General features: G+C 41.7%; 1 protein-coding gene across 2 annotated transcripts in view; it reads left to right on the top strand.

Annotated features, from left to right (window-relative positions):
• Positions 1-25,682, top strand: part of EPHA3 (EPH receptor A3) — a 231,283-nt gene that overhangs the window by 152,635 nt on the left and 52,966 nt on the right. The window contains exons 6-7 of one of the 2 annotated variants that reach the window (XM_056329548.1): positions 18,213-18,337; positions 25,029-25,188. In XM_056329548.1, the coding sequence (XP_056185523.1) occupies positions 18,213-18,337; positions 25,029-25,188 (285 nt within the window). Of the gene's footprint in view, positions 1-18,212; positions 18,338-25,025; positions 25,189-25,682 lie in introns of both variants that reach the window. The other variant, XM_056329547.1, reaches the window with a different exon arrangement.

Raw genomic sequence — 25,682 nt, 5'->3', positions numbered from 1 at the left:
CATGATTCCTTAGCCAGAGTGTGTTTTATTAGTAAAACCAGATTTTAATAAAACACTCATTCCAATAATCCTCAACATAAATTACTGTAGTAATCTTAGTGATTAATTTTGATTAAATAGAAGTGAAAAAATGCTTTGATGTTAGACATATAAAAAGCTAACATTAAATTAGAGAGGTTTAAAACACAGGGTTTTTTATTCCCCCCCCCCCCCCCCCCCCCCTTTACAAGTTGTCTCACCAATGCTGAATTATTACCAACGTGATGGGGGTATGGAGCTGAATACTGAATTAGGTCCTGGTGTCGTAGCTGAAGGTGTACGAAGAGACTGCTCTGCTTCTGTGGAGACTTACTAAAGTCATCGAGGCGCTGCCTGAGCCCAGCAGTACGCTTTGGCTGTAGGATCGAGCTTTTGTCACTGCTGCACTGCTCTACCATTTGCTTCTCATTTGGCGAGGTTCCCTTTATCTGAAAGATGTGAAGAATCTAGGCTCTTGGCTGACATTTGTTTAGGTACCATTTTACTTGGAGTGATGTTTGCCAGAGGAGAGAAAGACTAGATCCTGAAACTTCTGTTGTTCTGCTCCCTGCGGTTCCCCGTCAGGAAGCTTTGTGCTGAGAGCACGCGTGTGTGCAGTAAGTCTTCTCCCACCTCCTCCCAGCCCACGCCCCATCCCCTAAATACCTACCTTTCTGTCTTCCTCGAAGCACAAATGAGGTTAACATTCTTCTGAGCAGACGTTCTCCTAGCGAGCTCTGTTATGGCAATGGTTTTCACTGTAGAGGATGTATCTCTTCTCCTCAGTCACAGAGCAGCTTCAGTGGGAGGCATCAAAACGTGAGAACAGGGTGTTTCCTGACAGCAGCCGTCACATTTCCCAACACGCTGGAGGACTTTCTAACTATGCAGCAGGAAGGCAGAGGTGACTCTACCCAATTGAAACATCTTCTCATGATCTCTTTCTCATCTAGGCGTTGACTTCAACTCTGAAACTCCTATTTTATGCCCATTCCAAACAATTTGCTGCTGTTATGGTTACATTTTTTTGGATATTTGTGTCAGCGACTTCAGCAGCCTTGTTTAGTTGCTGTCTTTTCTCCTGGTTTTTGGATCAGAGATATTGCCTTTCAGCCTGTTCATCACTGTAGCAGGTAGAAATCACCTGGGGACACTCCAGAGAATGAAGTGTCCAGGATCATTGAAAAGCATTTCTCTGCAGAGGCCCCCTGCTTTGCAGTGTGCTTCCCCGGGACCCGCAGCCGGCTACTTTTGCGCTGCAGTCCAAGGGGGATATTGATTTCGTTTGGGAATGCACCATTCCCATGATGTGGCAGAGTCAATGTATTTCTGGCAATAGCAGCCTTGTTTAATGCAACCCATAGGCTGCTTAAGCAATTTGTTTGTTTTCTGCTTTTATGTGTAGCCTATTTTTGCTTTAAGTACTTTTAGGTGGTCTGGGTTACTACAGGCTTAATTGTGCTCTCTCTTGGTCATGCCGATTCATTTACTATATTAGAATTCCCCTAGAAGTTCTGCAGATTGCTCAAATGAGATCTTAAATACGTATGTAAGTAATATTTTAAAGTATAATTACAAAAACACAGTTTCTCTTGCACTGCCTTCCTGGTTAGATCACAAAAGGGACACACCAGAAGGATATTTTTAGCTAATGTCATATTTAAAGACCAAGGCAGGAGGTAGGGAGAGAAAGTCTGAAGATCTTAGATTACATTATAATTAAGGGTTTAACTGGGAGATGTTTCAAAAAAGAATTAAAGCACCATTCAGCTAGATCTGGTAGAGAATCCAAAGATTCCAAAAGCCAGGCATGACTCTAGGGCTATTATTGCTGCTGATTTAGGTACGTTCCTTCAAGGATGGAGGTATGCACCAGCTGGATAAAGCTGGGGTTAAAGGACTGAGCTTGGCTGGCCGCAGGGAAGCAGGAGAGGTGGATTGCTTTGGGAGGTTGTTCTCTGGATGGGGTATCACGGCGGGGATGCGGTTCGGTACGGCCAGGCAGATCCTGGGGACAGAGCCCCTGGCAAGCGATGTCAGTCAGTAGGCTGAGAGTTTCGGAGAGATGATGGAAAAGTAGAAGGTCCCTACAACCCGGGTCTCCTCAGCCTCTCCTGAATCCAGGCTATTTCTTTTCTGCCAACCTTGATTTGGAAAGCCTGTACCCTTGCAATGGGTATGAAGAAGTTGCAGTTTTAATCCTGGATTTTCAGCATCCATGTGCTTTTTTCAGGCACTGTCAGGGCCAATCCCAGCTTAGCCAAAGCTGTTCTGCAGAATGTTCCTCATCCACCTCAAACACTGGTTTTCAAGTGTGTGAGTTTCCCAGAGCCTGAGGCAGAACTGCAGAATGTTTTCTGTTTTCTAATGAAAAAAATGTGATTTCTGTGGCAGTTCTCTCGGTGGCAAAAATCAGATGTTGTACATCTTTACTTCAGATGAACTCAGTTCAAGACAGGCATCGCCTGGCGATATGTTTGCCAGGTCTCTGAGCTCCAAAGGCCTGCCGAAAATCAAACATTTCTTTTCATGTTTCGCACCATACACATGGACATTTCTGCCTATGAATCCATCACCAGCCTAATAGATCAGAATGTGCATGTACTAATTTTCAGTAATGCAGCAATTGGGAGGTCTGCCAGAGTGTGTTAAAATAAATTCAGCTGATGGGTTAGAAGTCGGTCACTTTGCACAGCAGCTCCGTTTTTATATGTAAACAGATCATACACACACATGCATGCACATATTTTTAATTAATGTGTATGCATAGATATCTACAGGCACGAAAATGGTCACCTTAAATGTTGCTGAAAAATTCACTGACACCTTTATGGTGACTCTCAGTTCCAGAGCCTGTAACTAACAATCTCAATAGGATTTTCCTGGAGAGTTTTCCAGTCTGATCTAGAAGTGTAAGAAAGGTGTGCTTCATTTTCATGTATGAGGTTTGAAGCATCCAGACTCTGATTCTGCTGGTGCTGTGAATGCCAGAAGGATAATACATTTTACACTACAAAACTGTTGTAAAGCCAAAATCTAGTCCCCTGAATTGAGGGAAAATTCAGAAAATGGATGGGCTTTTTTCTTCCAACTGTCTGGCCTGAGTTTTGCTGGGCTTTTATGGCACTTTGTTTTCCTTCCCTTTCAGTGAAAGTTAATGAGCAGACACCTCTGGAAGAAAAAAAAAAAAAAAAAAAAAAAGTCTTGCAAAATACTGCTGGACAGGTATGACACTGCACTATTTCTAATTCCTGTAAGTCTTTCTGTCTTTGGTGTGGAAGTAAAAGAGAAAGGGCACACGTTTCTGTTTAATTTAGTTTGTTCATCCTCTTTGATATCCTCTCTGCACCATAATACATGCCTCCAGTTGCCGCCTGATACAGCCTCCACCAAATTACATTGAAGCATTCTGCTGCTACCCGAAGAAAGCTTTCGCCTCAAGTCAATATGTTGCACCGCGCAGATGTTATCTCCTAATAACACCAATCAACCCTGTTTAGAAAGGGTCATTGGCTGTGAGGGGCGAGGATATGGAATTCCGTACCCCGGAGGTGATGTGCTAATTGTTAGTGTGCCAGGCAGAGAGGCTGACAGCCATGCCATGCTGCCTGCCTTGTTGCTAGCATCATCAGCTGTCTGGGCACAGTTATTCTGGGTTTTCTGGGGTTTCTGAACACAGTTTATGTGCTTTTTTTAAGTGCATTTGTCTGTGAAGACCAAAAAGTTGTCCGTTCCTTGGAGCTTTATAAGTAACCCAAAGGGAAAAGACCACCCAGTCCAGGTCAGGGCAGTTCTGCGTTTACGGCCTGTGGGCTGTGTCAAGCAGAAAACTCACGATGGAGCCCAAGGAAGTTTTAAATGGAAACAAGGTGTGGAATTCACTGAAGAAAGACTTAAGATTTGGTAGGGACAGCACGATGATGCTACTGGATAATCAGTTTACAAAGATGAGGGAGGAGGTTTTCCAGTGTGAAACACAGCCATTGGGTCAGGGACCTCTGAGCTGGATATGTTTTGCAGATGCTGTGTGAGAAAGTAACAGTTTTTCTACCCAATCGCTGCTTTTATGGCATCACACAGTGTCATACAGGGTATGACGCAGGAATGCTGAATGAAAAGATTAATATTTTCACCAAGGACCTAATTGACTTAACAGCACTTTAAATAGACATGTGCTCTGCAGTGCTCTTTACAATCTAGAGGAGACAAGGCAAACTTCCAGCACATGCAGAAATCTGTACCATTAGCAGATGCTGATCTATCAGATATTGATCAATCAGATAGGACTTAGGAAGGCTTGGCTATCCCACTGGTATCCCAGCACACACAGTGCTGTCCTGTCCTTTCCTCCCCGCAGATCTGGTGAGAAGGTTCACCTTATGAGAAATGGTTCTGTTTGTTTAATCTAAAATCTGTTTGCTTAGTTTTGTTTAGCTTTGTATGCGTTAGTTCTAGCAACTATAAACTCAGGCAAACAAGATGATAGTGGCATGTCTAATAAATAATAAATACAGTTCTCGCTGTATTTATTGTGTAAAACAAAACAAATACTGAAAGCATCCTCAGCTTGTGGAAACTTGGGGAAGTCCCAAAGTGAGCAATAACAAATAAACCTTGTTATGTTCCTGAAGGGAGCTGCACTTCCTATCTAACAAATAAACACGGTGTCTCTGTAAGTACATTCCATGTAAGTCTGTTGGATATAAGCATATACCTAAGGATAAAAATGTATTTAACTGCTTAAAAGCTAAATGACCTTTGAAGGTTCTAGTTTTACCTGGAGAAGGTGTTAGAATTGGTTTGTAAAGAATTCTTGTTCTAGGTCTCTTCCCCGAAGTAGAGTAAGATGATGTGTAAAGTTGATAACATTTCCTCAACAGTCACATTTTTGGCACTGTGAAGAAGCTGAGAGTCTTTGCATTTTCCTGACTTTCCAGAATGTACTTCTGGTGAGCTTCCTCCAGCATGCTGTTTTCACTGTCTTTAGCATTCCTGTAGCTGCACCCGGGGAGGACTAACCTCACGTACCAGTACATGCTGGAGGCCAACTGACTGGAAAGCAGCTTTGCAGAAAAGGCCCTGGAAGTCCTGGTGGAGCACCTGGGGCTGCAGTAGGAAGAGCAGCCCTACCAGCAGGTCGAGGGAGCTGATCCTTCCCCTCTGCTCAGCACTGGTGAGGCCACGCGTGGTGTGTCCAGCTTAGCCCTGGCCCAGTATGAGAGAGACATGGATAAACTGAGGCCAAACCAGTGAAGAGTCACTAAGGCGATAAAGGGAGAGGAACATCTGTTGTATGAGGAGAGGCTGAGAAAGGTGGGACTGCCCGTCCTGGAGGAGAGGAGGCTCAGGGGGATCTTCTCAATGTCTATAAAGGCCTGATGGGAGTGTGTAAAGACAGAGATGAACCAGAAATAGCAGAAATTCTGTTTAAACGTAGGAAAAAACTTTCTTAATCAAGTGTGATTGAGCAGTGGAACAGGTAGCCCAAAGAGATTGTGGTGTCTCCATCTGTGGAGGTACTCGAAACCCAACTCACCAAGATCCCGAGCAACTGGCTCTGGCTGCCCCCGCTGAAAGCAGCGGGTTGGAGGAGGTGGTCTGCAGAGCCCCCTTTCTGCCTCAGTCCCTCTGCGATGGTTGTGTGCAAAGGGGATAAGGGCAGCTGGAAGGACGACCAGGTAAGGGACTGATCAGTGATCACTGTTCTCTTTTAACGCTGACCTTGGCGTTTAGGTAGCAAGGCCTTCCAATGGCATCTGAGGGAGTAAACTCGCTCACTCAGGTGGGAGAGAGCGTAAACCTGTGGGTGCAGAGTCTGTAAACCTCAGTATCCCTGCTTCAAAGAAGTTCAGAAGAGTATTGTGGAAACATGTTAGGTTTTTTTCTTTTATTTGGCAATGATAACCTCAAAACTCTTACCATTTCTCACAGCATGTAAAGTTCATGCATACATGAGTATGGATGTGTGCAGTAGGATTGGCTTATTTTATAGAATACCACTGTAAGACTAGATGGCTTTAAAGGGAGAGATTTGATTTGCTTAAATTGCCTGTGGGTTACTGCCTCCTTCCTAAGCTTCTTCATCAGAGAGCCTGTGGGATCCAGTCTTATTCATCCCTGTGTTGTACAGCATTATTGTATGCCACGGTACTATAGCAAACAGCTATGGTGCTCCCCCTTGGAGTCAGTAATGAGTAAGCTGAGACATACTTTCCACTAGCTAGCTTTCCCCATGTGAATATTAGGATGCCTGATTACAGGGGGAAGCGGTTTTAAATTGCATGTGAACATTTCGCACTTGTGTTGCTCTAAGAATTAAGGGGGTTTTTCCTACTTTTTCATGTTAAATTAATTGGGACACTCTAAAGGAAGAGTGCCCATTTTGGGACTTGAACTGATCTGAACAAATTACTTGATAAGCAAGTTATGTTACACTAGTATGGTTTTACTGTGGAGACAGTTTATGTTTGAAGATGTCTTTGGGCTTCCTAGCTGTAAGAACCACGCAAGCTGTAGAATATTAACTGCTGTCCCAAGGGAGCTTGTGTGTAGTTTTATCATTAATTTCCATGTAGCATATCTAAACGGGTCAGGGTTGCCAGGTGTAGGGTAGCAAATCCAGTTGTCCAGGTTAGACCAGAGGGTCCACAAGGGCAGAGCAAAGAGAGTGAGCGAGATCAAACCCCTGTAAAGGGTAGGTGGAAATAAGGGGGTAAGTGTGTGACCCTCTTTTTGCAGCAGCATTTTCCTGGATAGAGCATCTCCTCTATACCAGGCTGAATATTCAGTCTCCAAACCCCAGCTTTGCATGTCTGTCTTCTGGAGCTCTAACCCCTTCCAGTATTTCCAACATGATTCAGTGTCCAGTGCCACTAAAAGCACAGTATAACAGCTTTAAATGTAGTTTTAGGTTTGATTAGTTCTTAAGGCCTTGTAAACCAAGGTCTCGACAGTGCAGCTGTGAATGGTGGTAGCAACTGAGTTCAGCTACAATAAGCCAGGGTCAGTGCTAAATCGATTCTGCAGAGTTTTGTGCTGTCACGTATCCTGGCATCAGGAGAGGAACAAAGGGAACATGTTGTAACAAGAGACTCTGACAAACTCTGCCCTCAGTTCAGCACAGCTCTTCCACACAATCCATGTAGGATTCAGATAGCTGGGGGAAAAAAATAGAAAAAAATATTCTGGTATAAATAGGAATCTGTGCTTACCTGCTGTACAAGGAAATGCAAAGGAAACACAAGAGGCTTTTGTGGGTTAAATTTCTACTTAGAGATGTCAGTCTTTTCCTAGTAACTATAGAAAGTGGTTATGCTCCTCAAATGAGTACCTAAAAGTGCCTAAACCTGAGGTTTGATGTTCCCCCCCAATTCAATTGTGCACTTGTAAAATGTTGATTCCTTTCTCTGTGTGGCTCTTTTCATATAGGAAGCTATAAGAGAATAACCACCCCTGGATCCAAACCCATGCATATATGCACAGCTATAGTATAAAGGATAACAAAAACCCCCAGGCACACCCTGTATCATCTCAGGCTTGCCTAGAAGAGCGGTAGTGTGTGATTATCAGGAATCTGACCCTTTTATTTTTTGTATTTCTAAAACTTACAAAGCAGAACAATTCATGTAGCCTGTTTAATCGTCTTGCTTAATCATTTAACTCATGCATGAAAAGGTGTAGGAAAACAGATGACGGCAATAGTAACTGAGCATGTGCCCTTCTGCACGGCAGCATTAGGTCTGGCAGGTGACTCCATCATCCATTTTTCTCTCTCAATTTTTCTGGCTTAATGAATAACAATGCAGTAAAACCACATCAACCAGGTATTTTCTTCAGGTGTAAGCACACAGCCCAGTCTGTTACATACATTGGATTAAATTTGCTTTTACTCCTCTTTCTGCCTTTTTCTTAAGAGGATTAGCTGTCAAGCCTGGACATTCTGAAACGCACAAGGGCTGAGTTTGTTTAAGGAGAAGGTAACCGATAAGGCACTACGGAGTTTTTACAAGGGGCCAGGATGAAAATCGTTCAGGAAAAACTTCAGAACAAAACTGACAACTAGGTACAGAAATTAGGATCATTGGGAGGATAGTCTCAAAGGGTAGACGTAGCTGGTTTGTAATATCTTGATCCACGTGTCACTTGCAGACTGAAAATTTCAAACTGTCCTTTAGTTTCAGCTTCGGGGGGGTGGTGGTGGGGGAGGTAAACATTTTAAATGGAGAAAGAATCAGTAAATTTTTCACTTTTGTTGGAAGCAAAGACTCACTTGGCTCCCAGGAAAAGCTGTTAAAAACCTCGTCAGAACTAGAATTCTATTTGCCTGAAATCTACGGTTTCAAGTGAATAAATTCAGCATGAAGTTGAACACCAAGCTTTATTTCAATGTGTATCTTTGATTACATGCAGGAACTGTGGTGCTATTTATATGTTCAGCCTCTATTCTGTTAAGCTAGACTGCACTGTCTGCAGCAACTTGCAAATGATGTTTGTTGTTCCCTGTTTAAATAAAATCCATATTTAGAAAGGGTTGTGTACACTTTACAATCTATATCCCAAGACAGGTCCCTTCAGTAGATATGTCTTCTCAGAGACAATTTGAGAAAGCCACAGATGTTTGGTGCACGATATATTTCTTTCTTTCCCTATGGTCCTTATAAAAAGGACAAGAAGATAGACTTATTAAAAGTGAGCTAATGACATGATGTAGGGAGTCTCTGGTTCACTGACTGTTATTACAGCTGTGCCCCATTACGTACCGAATACCTAGGACATGCTTGGTTTTTTGAATGACATTTATCTTTTGAGTTTCAAACATTCCTGGCATAAATAAAGATTTTACGCTTTTCAAATGTGTTTTACAGTTCAGCCCAGAGGCTATTCAAGGATCATTTTAACTCAATAAAACTCCTCCTTTAGGGATAAAAAAAAGGGAAGTGTTTTAACAATGTCACTCCATGCATAGCCTGTTATTAGCTAGAGACATTCTGCTTGCAAAGCCTTTGATCCCTTTTCCCCTGAACGTCAAGGAAGCTCTGCCGAGGCTTCAAAGTCTGTGACATACATCGGTCCCTTCTGTGCGCACACAGGCCTCGTGCGAACGCTCGCGACCTTAGGGAAAGTTCGCAGGTGAAGTTTGTGGCTCAGCTGGTGTTTTTTGCTTCCAGTGCTTTTAGCTACCTTTTCCAGAGGTCACGGTGAAATTGTGGATCGGTGGATAGCGGCTTTCTCTCCTCCTATTGCGGTCTTTAACCTGAGGCTCTGTGTAAATACTCGTTTAATATCTTGCTTTGGTAAAGTGGTAAAATTAAAGAAATGTAGTTAACAGGATGCTTAGCACTCAGTTAAATAGCATCCCTTAGACTTCTGTCTCTCCCTTATCTGTACTAGTGTTCTTGGGAATCACTGAGGGAAATGGTCTGTGTTCCTCTCGATGGTAAACAAAACCATCAACTTCCCTTCTTTCTTGAAGCTATTCCATCTAGAAAATTTGTAGGCTGGGGACAGCCGGGAAAATAATGTTACTTGTTTCTTTGGGTTTGGGGACTATTCCTGTCCATGGGAATTCTGAATGTAATAAGTATTTTTAAAAGCATTTTAATATAAAACCAAATTCTAGTTTCAAAGTTATGCACCCCTGCCTGGTACAGTCTTCACATAACATGCGGCTTTGGTTTGACTCACGCCAGCTACGCCTGTGCCATCCTGCTCGTCAGGACAGGGACGCTTTGAAGCCAGTAGACCTTTTCCTGGAAGTTAAAGAATTTGTTTCTTCTCACTAGTACCGACTTCCTAGTGTCAGAATTTGTAAACTTGACATCAGAAATCCCTCAAGGAAATTATATTTCTTTGTTTCTTTTTACTTTTTTTGCGGTGTCTAATTCTACAGCAGAATACGTGTGCAAGTTTTCTTTCTAGCATTTCTTCTAGTAAACTTTGTTTCTTTGTTTAAAGAAAATGCTTTAAACCAAACAAAAATAAAGGTTAAATCATCCCAAAATCCAAAAGAAAGTGAAAGGAGGTGTGATCACCTTTCAAGTCTTTTCCATCTTTCCATCCAAGGAGATTCTCATTAACCTTTGCAAAAGCGATTGATCCCTAGCCATCTGGGAATGTACCAGAGAACGACAGAGCAAGAAGTTTGAGAAATAGTATTCCCATTTATAGCGGTTTCTGACCAGCTTGAAAAGATTCTGTTGGAACTTACTGACAGAACAGTTCGGGAGCTCTTGGTGATTTCTCAAAAGGCGAGAAATACTTTATATCATAGGTTAATTAGCTGAGGATTGTCTTCTCCAGTTTTGGATACTGGCATTTCTAGAGATGGGTCTTAAGTTTCCTTCTGAAATTGTGAACAGGATTCCTCTGGTTGAGGAAATAGCCAAACATTCACAGAAAGGGGAAGCCCACTCAGGACCTGACTGATGATGTTATGGACACAGTGAATAAATTCTTCTTTCTGAAAACTTCGCACCGGGAAGCCCGAGGCTTTAACGTCGTGTAGAGTACTGTAACAATAGTGCAGGGAAGGCAAAGCAAAACTGTTTATTTTAAACTGATACAGTCTTAAATGCATTCAGTGAAAACTATGAAGTATTGCAAAGCTCCCACCATCTCAAACAGAGAACAGAAAGAATAACATTTGTGTTATGAGTACCTATGGGCTGAATCCTTATAAAAGCATATATGGCATTTGTCTCCTCTCTGAAATAACAGCTGTGAACGCCATGGCACCATAATTTTCAATTTCTGAAGCGAGTGCCTTGTGCAGCCTGATACTTCCCAAATGGACATGGCGTTTCCGTGATATATTACACATGTGTTAAACATATGAGCAAGTCCGACGTTTTGTTTGCTCTGTGGAAGGCATTTGCTATCTCTTTTAATAAAAAGAGGGAGAAATGAGACCATGAATGTGCAACACGTAATGAAGTTTGCTTTTAATTTAGAATTTATTTGTAAGAGTGAGAAATGAGCTCTGATAATCACTTGTCCAGTGACAGCTGCTGCCCAGAAGGTTGCCTTTCTCCGCACTGGAGAGCAAAACCAAGCAGCTGCCTTTCAGTGTAATTCCTGCTGAAGCTGCTTGTTTTCCCCTTTCCAGTTCCCTGCCATCTTTCCTTCACAGCACCTGTGCAATGCCTGCAGCCGCTCTGGAGTCTATAAGCACAGGCTGGAACCCACCAGCTTCCAGATGCATTTGGGTACTTCTGCCATAATGCAGGCAGCCATCTGTTAAAATAGCCATGAACAAATCAGTCTTTAAAGTTTCTGGGAGAAGCACACGCAGCTGCCCCACACAGCTTTGTTTCAGCCAGAGTTAACTTGTTTCTGTGTGTCCTTAAAGCTTCGTCCTTTTTCTTTCCGTCCACATTTTGATACGTGTAAATGCCCGGATCTTGATAGCCCTCTCCCAAAAACTGGGAACCTTTTCACCCGCTTCCTTTTGATTGCACCCTGCTAGGATCCAGCCTGGATGTGGTCTGAGGGTCCTGCCCGCTGACATGGCCTCTTGCCGTTGGGACGGCTAGAAGCCCTAATGCCCGGTCTCTGGCGACAGGGAGGGCGCGTTGCCTTCTGGCTGACAGTCACTTAATGATGTTACAGAATCAGATGACATTTTACAGCCCAAGTTGTAAAATTATATTGAGCCTGCTTCAGCTCAAGGAAAAGGTGCAGGAACACAAACACGAGTACTGTGCTAGTTTAACTACGTGTCCTGGAGATTAAAGGGCAGAGGACTGCGTCTGCACGCGTGTTGAAGAGGTGGGTAATTGTAGCTGGAAGAGGAGCGCGTAGGGTTTAGCAGGTTTCCAAGGTGTTGTTAAAGCGTAACTGTTTCCTCCTCCTCCTGACTCCTGGGAGGCACCTGGGGGGATGCAGGGCTGAGCAAGCCTCCTTGGAATGTGCCTGTGGGATCAGCCCTGCTCCAGCACAGCCGCCCAGAGGGAGGCAGCGCCTTTACCTGCACTTGACGGGGAAAGGAAACAGTAATGCAATCGGAGAAGGGTTAAAGTAGCGCAGCTCCTACGTTCTGTGAGCAGGCTTCTGCAATAAGCCCCTAAGATGTTAATCCGCAGGCTAGACGTTGGAGATGTGAAGGATCCGAGGGCAAGCACAGCAGTTCATACAGACATCATGTTAATGTCATCATGCCACGGAGATGCGGCGTCATTACACCGATTTGCGAGTCATGGCTTAGGGCTCCATCACGAATTGAATGGTGGCTGGTGGTGGCGTGGTTGGATAAACCTAAAGGTGGAAGGGCTGGTTCACAGGACCCCAGATGTTGGGTGGCTGCTGCTGGAGAGAAGCGCGCGTGCGGCGGCGTTATGGGCAGTGCCGGGCTGAGCTGTGCATGGCACCTAATGCTTGCACCGGGGCAAGTTCTGTCACTTGTCCTGACGCTGCAGGTGTGCCTCCAGTTCCCTAGAGAGACTGCCTCTAAGCCAGAGCGCCATTTGTTCATTCAGACGTTGGCGTTTCTACTTTAACTTGTATGATAGCTTTGTGGTTTTGACACCGGTCCCCTAAGACTTACAGATTTGGGTTTGGATCCCAGTGGACCTGCTGTCAGAGGCTGCGGGTTTAATTTTCAGATTACGATCTTTATTTATTGCTCTTGTTCCACATTACCTCCTAGAGGCATCATAGGCATTAAAGAAAACTTATACATTATATCCAATTACAGTATTACGGTTAGATAATATAATCATTGGGTTTCTAAGGAAAGAAGAAGGAACAAGCCTTCCGTTTATTCAGCAGTGCAGAAGAAGTCGTAATTTGGTAAGATAGTAATTTTTGCTGGCTCGGATATGTTCTTGATCACTATCTTTCAGCATCGCTTGGAATATTTTATTCTCAGATGCTGATTAGCTGTTTGCAAGCAAAAGCTGGAAGTGGGCAGGCCACGGTCATTTTCAAATGAAATCCTTCCCTAAAATTTAATTTGTGATCTAGAGACCTAAGCAAGAAACAACAGAACTTTAAATGTTTCAGCAGTTGTACACACATGGCCTCCCTCAGTTAATCGTGAGTTCTCCCTGTCGCAGGACAGGGAATTTCCTTGCAGTATGGTTATACATCTGTAAGCCAGTCACATATGAAAACAATAACCAAGGAATAAGGAAAAAGTCAATGAGCAGATTTATATACAGCTGCTATTAACTGGAGGAAAACAAATGATCTGTTGGGGTCAGTTTAGCTGGGAAATCAATTTGAGCAGAGTTTTATTGTCGTCTCTGCTAGATCCTTCATGTTATTTGCTTGCACCTTTACTAGTCATGACTGAGGAGGTTTTTACACTTGTGAGTCTAAGCTCCCTGGATCATTGCGTTTGTTACCTTTTCAACATCCACATTCCCAGTTGTCACAAATGCTACCTAACAACATTGAGCGCTCAAAGTACATTTCCGCTTGGAACTCTAGGGAGTTCTGAATGTTCATATTAACTGCTTGAACTAGTCATAAACCAGTTAGACTGTAGTACCAGACAAATAGTAACCATCTGATGCATGAAAATACCTCTGTATGGCTTGTGTGTGACTGTGGAGACTAAAGCTCTTAATGCGTGGCCACACAGGCTTGACATTAATTATAAAGAACGCCCACTCCTATTCAGTGAAGAAGTTAAAGATATTAATACATTAATCAAAATGCCAATAAGAATGTAAATACATAGAGGTATACAAGCCACAAGATTTATCAAAAAATCACTGAAACAGCATTCATTCGTCTTAGTCTAAAAAAAGCACTCTCCTTAAGTTTTACTTTGAAAAGTATGTTTTCCAAATAATAAATTAATTTAGCCTAACTATGTGTTGCTGTTGATACTTCCATATAATTTTTAAACCTTCAGTTTATCCTAAAAAGCTTCATAACGAGTCAGTTTTTGCTAACCCCTAGTACAAAACTGGTTTCGTCAGTGGGAGCTGCAGACATTTAACAAATTTGTTCTCACATATCTCTAGATAGTTGCATGATCTATCTGTCTTTTAATTTAAGAAAGGAAGATCCTGGAACTGCAATGAAAAATGGCTATTCTAAATACGAAGTACTTCTGTTCCTCTTTGTGGCCTGATTTTGAATTCAGCCTCATCCTGTTGCTGTTAAATAATGGTGTTCAGGAAAAAGGAAGAGCTAGGAGCTTACAGAAGTCTAAAGACATCGGTACTTGCGGTAACGCCTTCATTGTTTAATGGTTTCTAACATTAACTCCCTTTAACTGCCGCTTCGCTGCTGGATTTTCAGACTCTATCAAGTAAATAGGAAAATACAGTAACTGAGCTGCCGTGGTGAGAAGGGAGGATTAACTGTGTTACAGAATGACAATTTAAGGCTGACTTAGGCACTGTTTAGAACACAGTTTCGAAGTTTTGGTTTATTACATTGTGTTCTAGGGATGCATATGAAAAGAAATCAATTCCATGGTCCAGATGTCAAGTTATCCCTCCCGCTTGCACCCCAGCCCCGAGCTGGGGCCGTAGGCAGGGAGGCACCCCTGTTGTCATATACTGTCCCTGTGCAGGACAGTACTTACAGGTTACCTGAACTTGTACCATATCTTAAATCCATCGATTGCAGTGAATTTAAGGATAAACTTAGAAGTCCCGAACAAAATGTTTTCCTAAATTATGGTTCAAGGACTTTTAACACTTTTCAAACCTACTTATCTAATAGGTGTAAAACCAAAAAAGATCACATTAAGATGTAAAGCTTTAACAGTCCAACTTCTTGCAGACCTTGCAAAGAAAGGTTGTGCCACGTGCTGTGGTGGTAAGGTTTTTTTCATTTTATCTCATCTTGGTCAAATCAAAGTGTAGCATGTGTTCATCAGTCGATCCCATGTGTTAGTAGCAGAGTCAGTTCTGGATGTAGGCAAAGAAAAAAGGTAGTAAAGAAAGTGCCAGACATGGTTTGGGGGAAGCCAGGCTGCCACAGCTGTAAAGGCTGTGCAGGCTGGCAGCCCCCCCAGGCACAGCACCCCCACTCCCTTCTCTGCCCCCATCTGTGGTGCATCTGCAAGGCTGGCTATCGGGGATGCTCACACCAGGATTTATCCCCTCTCCTCAACTTTTTGCAGAAGGAGAGTCCTAGAACCGAAATCATCCCAGGAGCAGCACAGTTGGGCATCAGCTGTGCTTTGGAGAGCTGTAAGCCTGACATAGCGCCAGGAGAGGACTGCTGGAAGGGGTTCTTGTGAGGTCTGTCCTCTCCAGGGCTCTGTTTTGTCAATAGACACATAAAGGGGGATCAAAAGTCAACTATTGCTCATTACATCCAGCATGAACACACAGAGACTATAGGAACAGCAGGAAATCTGTACCCTGAGGTCGAGTCTTTATTTTTAGCATCCTGTGTGCTTCAAAACTAAAACACTCGAGTCAATATATAAGATAGTTTAACAAGATGGGGGAAAAAAATACAAGATTAATAATTAAAATTAAGTTACAAATACATCTCTTCCCCTCTGAACACAAATAGCGTGGTTTATCCACTAGAAATAAATGATTGACCACCTAAATATCTGAAGACACTGTTCTTTCATGTGCTGAAGATTGCTGCCTTAAAACCAGGCAGCTTTTGTAATCCACATTGTTAAGTTGCGGTGTTGATTTAAACAGGTTTGGAACACACAATTCCTGTAGCTCAGAGGCTCGGTAGCTGTTGGAGTGGGCTGGGGGCTGCAGAGCTCAGATCTGGTCTGTGCGTGGGATTAAAGGTGCCTGGAACAGTGTGTTCCTGGTGATTATCCATCTCCCCTCCACTTGCCCGTGCAGTGGGATGCTCTCTCTTCCAGACGCTCTGTATGTATAATTTCTAAGCAGCTTTGGCAACCCTAGGGATTAAAAAGGGTGTATGAATGTTTTATAATGTTATTGATAACTGCAGAGCAGATGCTTTTCTAATAAACTGCTGTGAGATAAGTTACTGGTAGCATCTGCAGAGATGTGTGTAAATGAGCTCAAAATAATTAATACTGTGTTAGAAGAAAGCGGTTTTTAAAGCACATCTGTATTGGAGGCATATAAGATTATTTCAGCCTGCCCTGAGAATGTGTTATAACACAAATTACCATAATTTATTAGGGGAAAAGCCATTTCTGTTAATCATATATTAATTATTCATAAAATCTGTATTAATGTTACCTTAATGGGAAGTGTTAGCAGCTGGGGTACTGGGCTTGGCAGTCTATTCACATACAAAAGAAAGATGAATAGCTTGACTTAAAAAGAAGACATAAAAATGACTTACAAGAGCATAAAAGCAGCAAGCATCGGTATATGAGTTAACATACAGCCAGCTACGGTAGAGCAGTCCATCCAGCTAACTACTTTGTATTTTGGCTCTAGCACCGGGTTGTTCCCGAGTGGAATTCCAGTGGGATTACTGGAGGATGTTTGTTACAAACCAGTCCTGTATACCTTGCCCTAATGCTTTTCAGCTCTTTAGCAAGCATAGATCTGGTGAGTCTGAGTAAAACAGAGACTCTTTCCCAGCCTACTTATAAAAAAAAAAACAAAACACAAACAAACAAAAAAACCCAAAACAAACCAAAACAAGAAACAACACACGTGCACAAAACACCACAAACCCCCTCTCCAATATCTGATTTTAGTAATTTAAATGCAGGATAAATTCTTCCTACTGGGAAGAAAAAGGAGGAGAGAAAAAAAAAAAAAAAAAGGTTTTGCAACTTTTTAATCTTTTAAGTGAGCTATTCTGAACCATGTGGTGTGACAATGCTGCTCAGAGGATGTATATCAACCCAGAATGAACGGGCCACTGTGTATATACATACGTGCTGTGTGGCTTTATGTAGCTTGCTAGATGTTCCACTCAGTTAGAGGAGGATGTCAGCATTTAGATTATGACTTGAGACTAGAGGGTATGTTTTGATAAAAGTTTAGCAAAATCAATTACAGAATAAATTTTCCAGAATTTATTTTAATTAAAACTTTTTTTTTTCTTTTTTTCTGGCTTTTGGAAGTTCTGTTGCAGGAATGAAAACCCAAACAGCAAGGGCACTGGCTAATGCATACGATGTGTAATGCCTGTAAAGTGTAACTGGTTTTATATTAGCAGTAAAAGCTTCATAAGATTCAACTGAAATTAAATTGTTTAGATCAGCTAGAGCCTTTTTTTTAGGATGGAACAATGCTGAACTTCTAAACACATTTGGTTTACATGTGAAGATAAAAGGCTGTTTATTGGTAAAATGTTGTTTGGTTCTTTTTATTTCAATGGCAATTATGATCTATAATGTGTGATCTGTAAGCTATCATCTGATGAATTTTGGCCAAAGCCATGGAAGAGAAGGATTTGGAGTGGGAAGCCAACCCAAAAGAAACAGAAAAAATGATTTTAAAAATTGCATAGCTTTCAGTGAGTCCAGGAAACCTAGGCCTGGTCTTGGAAGAACGTGTAGAGCCGGGTGGTCTAAAACTGAAGTGATGTTCAAGAATCTTAAGTAATTATTATTATTTTTTCCTTCTTCTGTCATGTTGATACTACTTCCAAGTTGTGGGTGGTGGGTGAGTCTGGGGCATGCGATCAGTTGTCATGCCTAACTGATTAATACAGATCAGAAAGGAGGTTGTTTTGAAGTTCAGATATTTTTTTTTCCTTCAAATTTCATTTTTGAAGACATGCGGTAAAGGAGGAGCGTGTATGGGAGCAATTTGTATCTGGAGAGCCCACCAAATAGTTGGTTGTAAAAGAGGCTGTATTCTGCAGAATGCTGGAGGTTATTGCTAGCTGTGGGTACAAGGAGCTCCTTGTACGTAATTCATCCCAGCACCATTTTACACTTTGCATGTGAAAATGTTATCGGAGTCCTGCAGGGTCTGGTAACGGTAATACTTCAGCATTACAACAAATAGGTAGTACTGTTATTTTGTTCTATATTGTAGTATATTGAATATATTTCATTGCTTACACTGTAGTAGCAGATCAAAACCATCTGCTGTCTTGCCACTAGTCCTCCGGTCTAACAAAAAATCGCAGCTCATTTTCCTTGAGGCCGGTGTGCTTCAAGGCATGTGTACCAGGACGGTGATCCAGCTGCTGAATGTTGGTGTGAGTCCAGACCTATGCTCGTGAGTTTTTTAAACGGAAACAATACTCCTTCCCAAGGATTGGAACACAGATAAACTCAGTTTCTCTCTTCCCTCCTTCCCCCATCCCCTTTACAGCTCCATCCCCCATCACAGTCATACGGAAAGACAGGACATCCAGGAACAGCGTGTCCCTGTCTTGGCAAGAACCCGAACATCCGAATGGGATCATCTTGGACTACGAGGTCAAATACTATGAAAAGGTGGGAAGAAAGATCAAAGGGGAGGTTTTTTGTGCTATTAATAATGTAATTAAATGATTGCATCTTGTCTACGGTAAGGATTCAGAGACACATAGCTCACTTACTGTTGCCTCAATGACTCTAAGCACTGCAACTGTTCAATTTGTGGTAAGCAGAAATTAAGTTGTGTTTTCTTCTCCAACAACATTAAACCCCAAACACATTAAAACAAAAATAGAAGGTAATGCAGACAAGCTGTAATACTTTATCATCATGATCATTATTAATTAAGTATGGTCTGCTTACTCAGTTCTGTTATGCTGTCAGTGTTCATACATTTATTTGTCAGCATCCATGTGCTGGTGCTTCCCCATGGTGCAAGAATCTTTTACACCATGTATGGAAAAGATACAGGTGACCCTTTGGGCTGGTTTGTACAATGAGACTTTCCACTTTTCACAAATAACAAAATTCTTTGTAAATTGTCTGTTAATAAAAACAAGCCAAAGAAAATCTGCCATTAAATAGGTCCTGCTTTTTATTGACATTTTCTTGTAATTACAGCTGTTGATTTCTACATATCATATAGATTGGTACATAGGAAAAAAAATCTTCATAACAGCATGGTTCTTTTAGTAAATCTTACTGGCAGAATTGAAAAGACCATAGAAGGTTGTGAAGATTGTGAAGAGTGGTATTAGCCATTCTAAAACTGATCAGAGACACCTTTTGATAAAATGCGTATTGCTACTGAAGTTGACAGATTTTGAAAAGATGTCAGAAATAATGGTTTAATTTAGCATTTACTAATGCTGTTCATATCTAGAAGTCAGTCACCCATACCAGGGAATACATGGTGCTAATATCCACTTATAAACTGCTCTTAAAAAAAATCCATGGGTATTCTGCTAACCTTTAGGAAGTATTTTTATGGAGCTTACCAGTGAAGCAATGTGGTATTGATAGTCCACGCCTGATCTTCAGCTGAAAGAAGGGAATGAAGAAGGGAATGGGAGGGCTGTACTCTGTAAAGATTCCTCCCAAATTGCTATGTCATCTGATTTTGAGAGGGTTTTTTTGATGAGCACTTGGACCTTCAATGACCTTGATAAAAATCTAAACATACGTTGTGCTACTGATAAAAGGGGATAAAGAAAGCTTCCTAAACATTTCAGTTCAGTCTCACCTTATAAAGCAGTACCCTATGGATTTGTACTTTGGCGGGGGGTGGGGTGGGGTGGCGTCTGTTAATTTCAATGGTGACAGGACCAAGTCCAGGTCCTGGGCTTGAGAAGTAAAAGAGAACTGTCTCGTACATCAGATTGTCTTTCTTTAGACATCCTCAGCAGTGAAAGGATACAGGAATTATTTGGAATTTTTTCTTTCCAATATTTTTAAGAAAAGGGAAGAGATGCTGTCTTTTAGTAAGGCTTGGGAGAGCTACTGACCTCAGTAAAAGCCTGTGCCTGAAAGATCCTAGAACTTCACCTGGCTGAAGTTCTTGCACCATCTTGCAACCTGGTGAAGCCACGTTGTTTCCATGCATGACTAACTTGTGTTTCACTTAAGACCTACCTGCCTGCTCTCGCTGCTGTTGCCCAGACCTTTGTTTTTCCTAAAGCTGCAGCAGCCCCGTCGCAGCTCCATCTCCAGCCACCCCAAGCAGCAGTCCCTGCCTGGGGGGCTGCGAGTACTGCAGGGTGCAGGGTCTTACACAGGGCTGTCTTGTACATCGTGGCCTTAAGATGATCTCTTGGGCTTTAGTTGCTCCAAAGGAACAATTTTTTCCCCTTGAATGCATTTAGTTCATTTTAACAAATCAGCTGAGAAGTTTTATTTGTGTATTTGGTTTTTTTGTGGGGTTTTGATCGTCATTTTACACTGAAATAGGCTTGTTTTATTCAAGAAAATTGTATGCACAGAATAAGTACGTGGCTTCTATTCCCATCGAGTGTATCCAGTTTTAGGGAGCAACTGGTTGTCGTAAGACAGCTTCATAAGACAACCAGTCATACGAGGCTGATCTTCCACATGTTTCTTCCCTTTGAAGTCTGTGATCAAGAGGTCATACGCACCAGGCAGCTCTCTGAAACCAGAGAGCCAACTGCCTGACAATAGGGGCCGGACCATCCAGAGCAAAGGGGTTTTTAAAAACAACCTCCTGACACCAGTGTATTTAACGTGTTCTGCAATCCCTTAAGAAATCAGAAGGCTGTTCCTCGGGGTATATGAAAGCTAACGAAGCAGAGCAAATTTATTGTCAGGAGGGTTTAATCTATTGCCCCTTTTAGGTCTGCAAACTGTAAGAGCTGGAAAATGGCTGCTCTGTCAAACTTTCCCGAGGCCAAAGCAGCCCGTGCTGGACGGGTGCTATTCATTCCTTCTCCAAACACCTTTGGAAGATGCTGCTTTTGAGTCTGAGATCCCTAAGCAGCCCCTCTCCCCTCCTGTTTCTTTGAAAAGCGAGCTTGTTTTTCAAACTGGTCCAGTCCATTTGATTTTCTGTTTCAGAATCATCTTGGTTGTGCTCATCACAAACCCCACCACTGTTCAGTGGCAGCTGCTAGGGGAGAAAGCCTTCGCAGTCAGCAGTCGGGGTATTTCTCCTGGCAAGTCGGACCTGATTGTTGGTAGACGATTTATGTTGAGCCATTCATTTCCCTCCTGCTTGTTTTTGCTTGCCATATCTTTTGTGATCTTTTCAAAATTAATAAATACAGCATGAATAGAGTAGTACAGCTCAGCTCAATGCTGTCATACACCTTATCTGTGCAATTATGCTTTTCCCTTTCCTAGGCTGTTCTTGAATTTCAAAGAATGTGTCGTAGTTATGGGCAACTGCATGATACTGATATTCAGGATGTTAGAATAGATTTGGAATAAAAATAGAATGTCCTGTATCTAAATTATGATTTCATGTAGGTTTTGTAATGCATTATTGCCGGAAAGTACGTGGAAAACATTTATTTTCTGCAAGGGTAATATATTAACCTATTCAGGTTTTTTTCACCACTGGTTGTGCTTGTGTAACCAGGGGAGAATAGAGCTTTACGTGATGTTTCTAGAGAAATTAGGAACTTCAGTTTTGGGAAACAATGTTAACTTTTTGGAAAGAACCTGTGGGGTTTTAATGCATAACATTATGAACCGAGAGTGGCACTTTTTCATGACTCAGTCTTTGGAATAGAATTGTGTTTTCTGTAAAAATCTATAGAGCCTGCTCATGAGGCCCCAGTTACTATTTATTCAAAAGATTTAAAAGAAATAACATCCTCTTTCAGAGGAATACCGTATGGAACTGCTGGGCATTTGTTTTATGGTAAGGCATAGCATTTTATGTTGAGTTAATGGTACCAAATGACACCCTGGTTTAGTCCATCCATATAATGCTGTGCTGGATTTTAAGTGTCTCAGCCATCAAAGCACACATATAAAAAAAGCCAGGGTTGTTTGGTTGTTTGTTTTTTTTTTAATTATGCAAGCAGATACTTTGTTTCCTCCTTGTCCTTGCTCACATAATTATGTTCTCTGGAAGGATTATCTTGTCATGCAAAGCTACAGAAAAAGCCATGTCCTAAATACCACACATAAACTATTAATTGCTTCATTTAAATATGTGGCTTATATTTATGCTAACTAAATCCCACACACTTTATTAAAGGCGGAATCTGCTGCAAACAATGTGTGAAATTTAATTGCAGTCTCACCTCACTGAAATAGATTTGCCTTTGCCATTGCTGAAATGATGTGCTCAGTAGACTGGTTAAAGCCAACAAATAAATAATGATATCTAGTTTATGCTCTTTCCGAGGCTGAAAAAGTAAATTATATGCAAATGCACTTAGCGACTTTTAAATTCTTATTATTACGGCTTTGAGGGTAGGTGGGCCACGTATACTCCCCGAGGTTTGTAGTGATATCAACAGGTGGGTTACTCCTGGCAATGAGGGGAAGAAGCAATATAGGGACTGTGGGCTCCCCCCAAAGATGTGTGGTCCAGTTTTGGTCTCTCGAGTGTTGATGCAGCTGATGGAGAAAATGTTCTTCCTCATGCAATATAAACACTGTGCTTATCTGAAATAGGACGTCCCACTCACTCTTGCTAGTACTGCCACAATAAATTTTAAATGTATCTAAAATATGTCTTTTGCAAAACATAGTTTAAAAGTATAAAGAAATGTTTGCAAATGAGATACTAATAGTAGTGGGATTTGCCTCCCCAGTAAACTACGCAGAAATATTCAGGAAGGATTTGATTTGTGCATCCAAGTTCAATTTTATCATCGGAGTGTTTGATTAAAGTTCTGCTTGGCAAAGACTGACCCTCCTTTCTGCATATTCCTTCTGCTTATGGCAGCTAGAGTGCTGTATCTCTGAAATTTTCCTTCATCCCCAAGAAAGATAAACTTGGGCTTTTATGTGGTGTTTCACAGATTTGATTACTAGTAATGTAAAAAATGACTTACCAAATATGTGTGTAAAAAGCTTACCATAAACTAAGATACCATGACATCCTCCATACCATTGTTTTAGACGTTTATTTTCCAAGTTCCATTGCGGATTATTAATAGACAGGGCCATGACTATGTTTTCGCTTGCACGTATGTATCTGCACAAAAAGGAAATGTTTGCATTTCATAAAAGCAGCCTGAAGTGAGAGCAAAATGAATGTCCAGTCATAGCATACACAAAAGATTTTATGCTTTAAAGACAAGATTATTATGTCTTTGAAATTAAAATAGTTGCCTACGTTCAACGGAACGATGAGATAAAGCAAGCCTGCAAATTATAATACTAGGCTTTTGTTAGCTCAAAAATAAATAATTTTAGGCAAACCTGTTAGCTCCTTAGAATATCCTCCTGTAAATTTTCTCTTCTGAATTTATAACATAATTTTTTTGTCAGGGAAGCATCAGGAAACCACAGGGAGGTCCAAAGCTGATTTCCTTTTTTATTTTTAGTGTGCAAAGAAAAAGGGCCATGGTAAACATTTTTAGAATCATTCCTTGAAGACTAGGTCCTGCTCACGCTAGCTGAGGTTTTGATTCTGGATGGTAACATTTAGGCGCAGGCTTATTTGCTTTTTTTTGTTTGTTTGTTTTGTTTTGTTCTTCCTCCCCTTCACTGTGATTAGTCGCGTGCATAATATTGAATATTATGTGGAGATTCTGGCAATTTCCCTGACTATGGTGTAAATGTTTCTGTTTCTTTCTGTATCAAAGCCAGTCAAGAGCAGGGTAGTCAGGCTTCTGTAGCACCCAAGTGAACCGTTTTTGATGGTCATCTCCTAACTTAGAATAAACCTAACTTTCTCTAGACAGCACAGCAGGGCAAACACACTGGAAAGCTCTGGTCACCTGCAGTTTTCACGTGGCTTTGGCAATGCGTGTGTTGGGTGTTCTCCAACCTCTGTACTTGTGCGGTGGCACTCAAGTGTTGTCAAAGTGGAAATGTCAGCACCTTGCAAGCTTATGCAATGCCAAAAACACAGGGGGAATTAGGTGAGATTGTTCTCATCCAACATACGTTAACTCAGCTTCTGCTTCCAGCCAGGCAAAACTCAATGTTTTTTGTATATTTCAGCGTTTTCAAAGTAAAAGGGCAGCGTATGAAATCCCCACCGCCTCCAGAATAAAAAAAAGTTCATGGTTAGGAACCTAAACAACTGAGATTCTCACAGTTCCCCACATGTGTGGCTGCTGTCCAAGATTCTTTCTGAGGCAGTTCCAGCTGCCATTTTTAGGAAGCCAAAAATGCTCTTTTGGTACAGGATGGCTGTAGTAAAATAAGCAATACCTTGGGCTCCAAATGCACGCTTCAGTTTTTAGAAGACGTACTTACAGTGGGACTGAGACATACTGTTATCAGAAGTAGCTTTATACTTACAAATTACAAATCGGTCCATTTCTTAATTAATTACAAAATGGTCAGTTTCTCATTTTATAGAAAACATTGCTATGACAGAAATAGGTGACCATTAAGCAGAGTGTGGTTGTGAGTGTATTGTCTGTACTGGACACACATTTTGCTTTTCAGCAAAAAGCACTAAGGAGCAAACACCCGTTTCTGGCTGCTAAAACCCACGACTCATTCAGGAACAGGTTCAGGAGGGGTTTGCCCACATGAGGATGGATGCATCAGTCTCATAGTTTTCTATAGCATAATAGAAAGCTGCTTATATTTGCCTGTTGGCAGAGCTGAGGTGAGGAGCCTGAGTGGAGTTTCTCTTCTGACTGTTACAAAGGTAAATGCTGTCTTGTAAAAGGCAAGGCAGTAAAAACTGCATCCTGCAATAGCTCTGCAGAGCCTTAAAATGTCCAAGTTGCCCTCTTATAACTTCCAGTTCAGTGCAGTAGGCAAAGCTGGTTTATGGTTTTTTAAATAACTTTTTCATCTTGATTTTCTTCTTGTGCTACAGACTACAGACAGAATGATGCAAAGCTATTTAATTAAATAGCATATAGTCAACATGTCTACTATTTGATTTATAGCACAAGGCTGTAGAAGCTCTAATGATTTAGATTTCTTGCTAACCAAAACATTTTTAGCTGATTGAAATTGTATGGCTGTACAAGCATTTGTCTGGCTATAAATACTCAAAAAATTATACTGGTGCTTTCCAGGTGATGTGTGGTAATGTTGTACCAACCACCTCCTGTTCCTGTTTTTTAGGGTGAGGTTTTAATCTGATGATTTCTCTTCCCAAAAGCAGGAACAAGAGACAAGCTATACTATCCTGAGAGCCAAAGGCACCAACGTTACCATCAGCGGCCTCAAACCTGATACCACCTACATCTTCCAAATCCGAGCCCGAACTGCAGCTGGATATGGGACAAACAGCCGCAAGTTTGAATTCGAAACCAGTCCAGACTGTATGTATTGGTTCAAATGGTTTATGCCACCATCCTGGCCAGTTTCTGACTGATCCGAATGACTGCTTTCACTCCTTCTCTGGTTTAGTAAATGCAACTCGTAACTATTTATGATGTGTCTTTCTGGGTAACGTTACTATATAACTTTATCATTAAATGTTAAACATGCTATAAAGGGTATATATACTGTAATTGTCACAGGTGGTATTTTTTTCCATTCCCTACCCGGCTTCTGCCTCATGCCTTGATACCTTGCTAGACCACGGCTCCTGCCAAGGGGGGAGGTTTGATAGAAAAACAGATTCACAGCCTCGCAATGTTCCAAGTTTGTGGCCTGAACCCTATGGACTATAAACCACTGCTCCTAGAGAATTAATGTCATATTGGTCCATCACTCCTGTGGGTCAGTGTGTAGTTCTCCACACTACTGCAGAGCATTGCTGATGGCTCCTGCGTAGCCCTGAGATGATCCTAATATGCCCAGGCCGGGAAGG

Source organism: Falco biarmicus, chromosome 2, assembly GCF_023638135.1.
Source record: "Falco biarmicus isolate bFalBia1 chromosome 2, bFalBia1.pri, whole genome shotgun sequence".
Classification (NCBI taxonomy): Eukaryota; Metazoa; Chordata; class Aves; order Falconiformes; family Falconidae; genus Falco; species Falco biarmicus.
The sequence above is the reverse complement of the archived record's forward strand: the minus strand, read 5'-3'. Positions and strand labels throughout refer to the sequence as shown.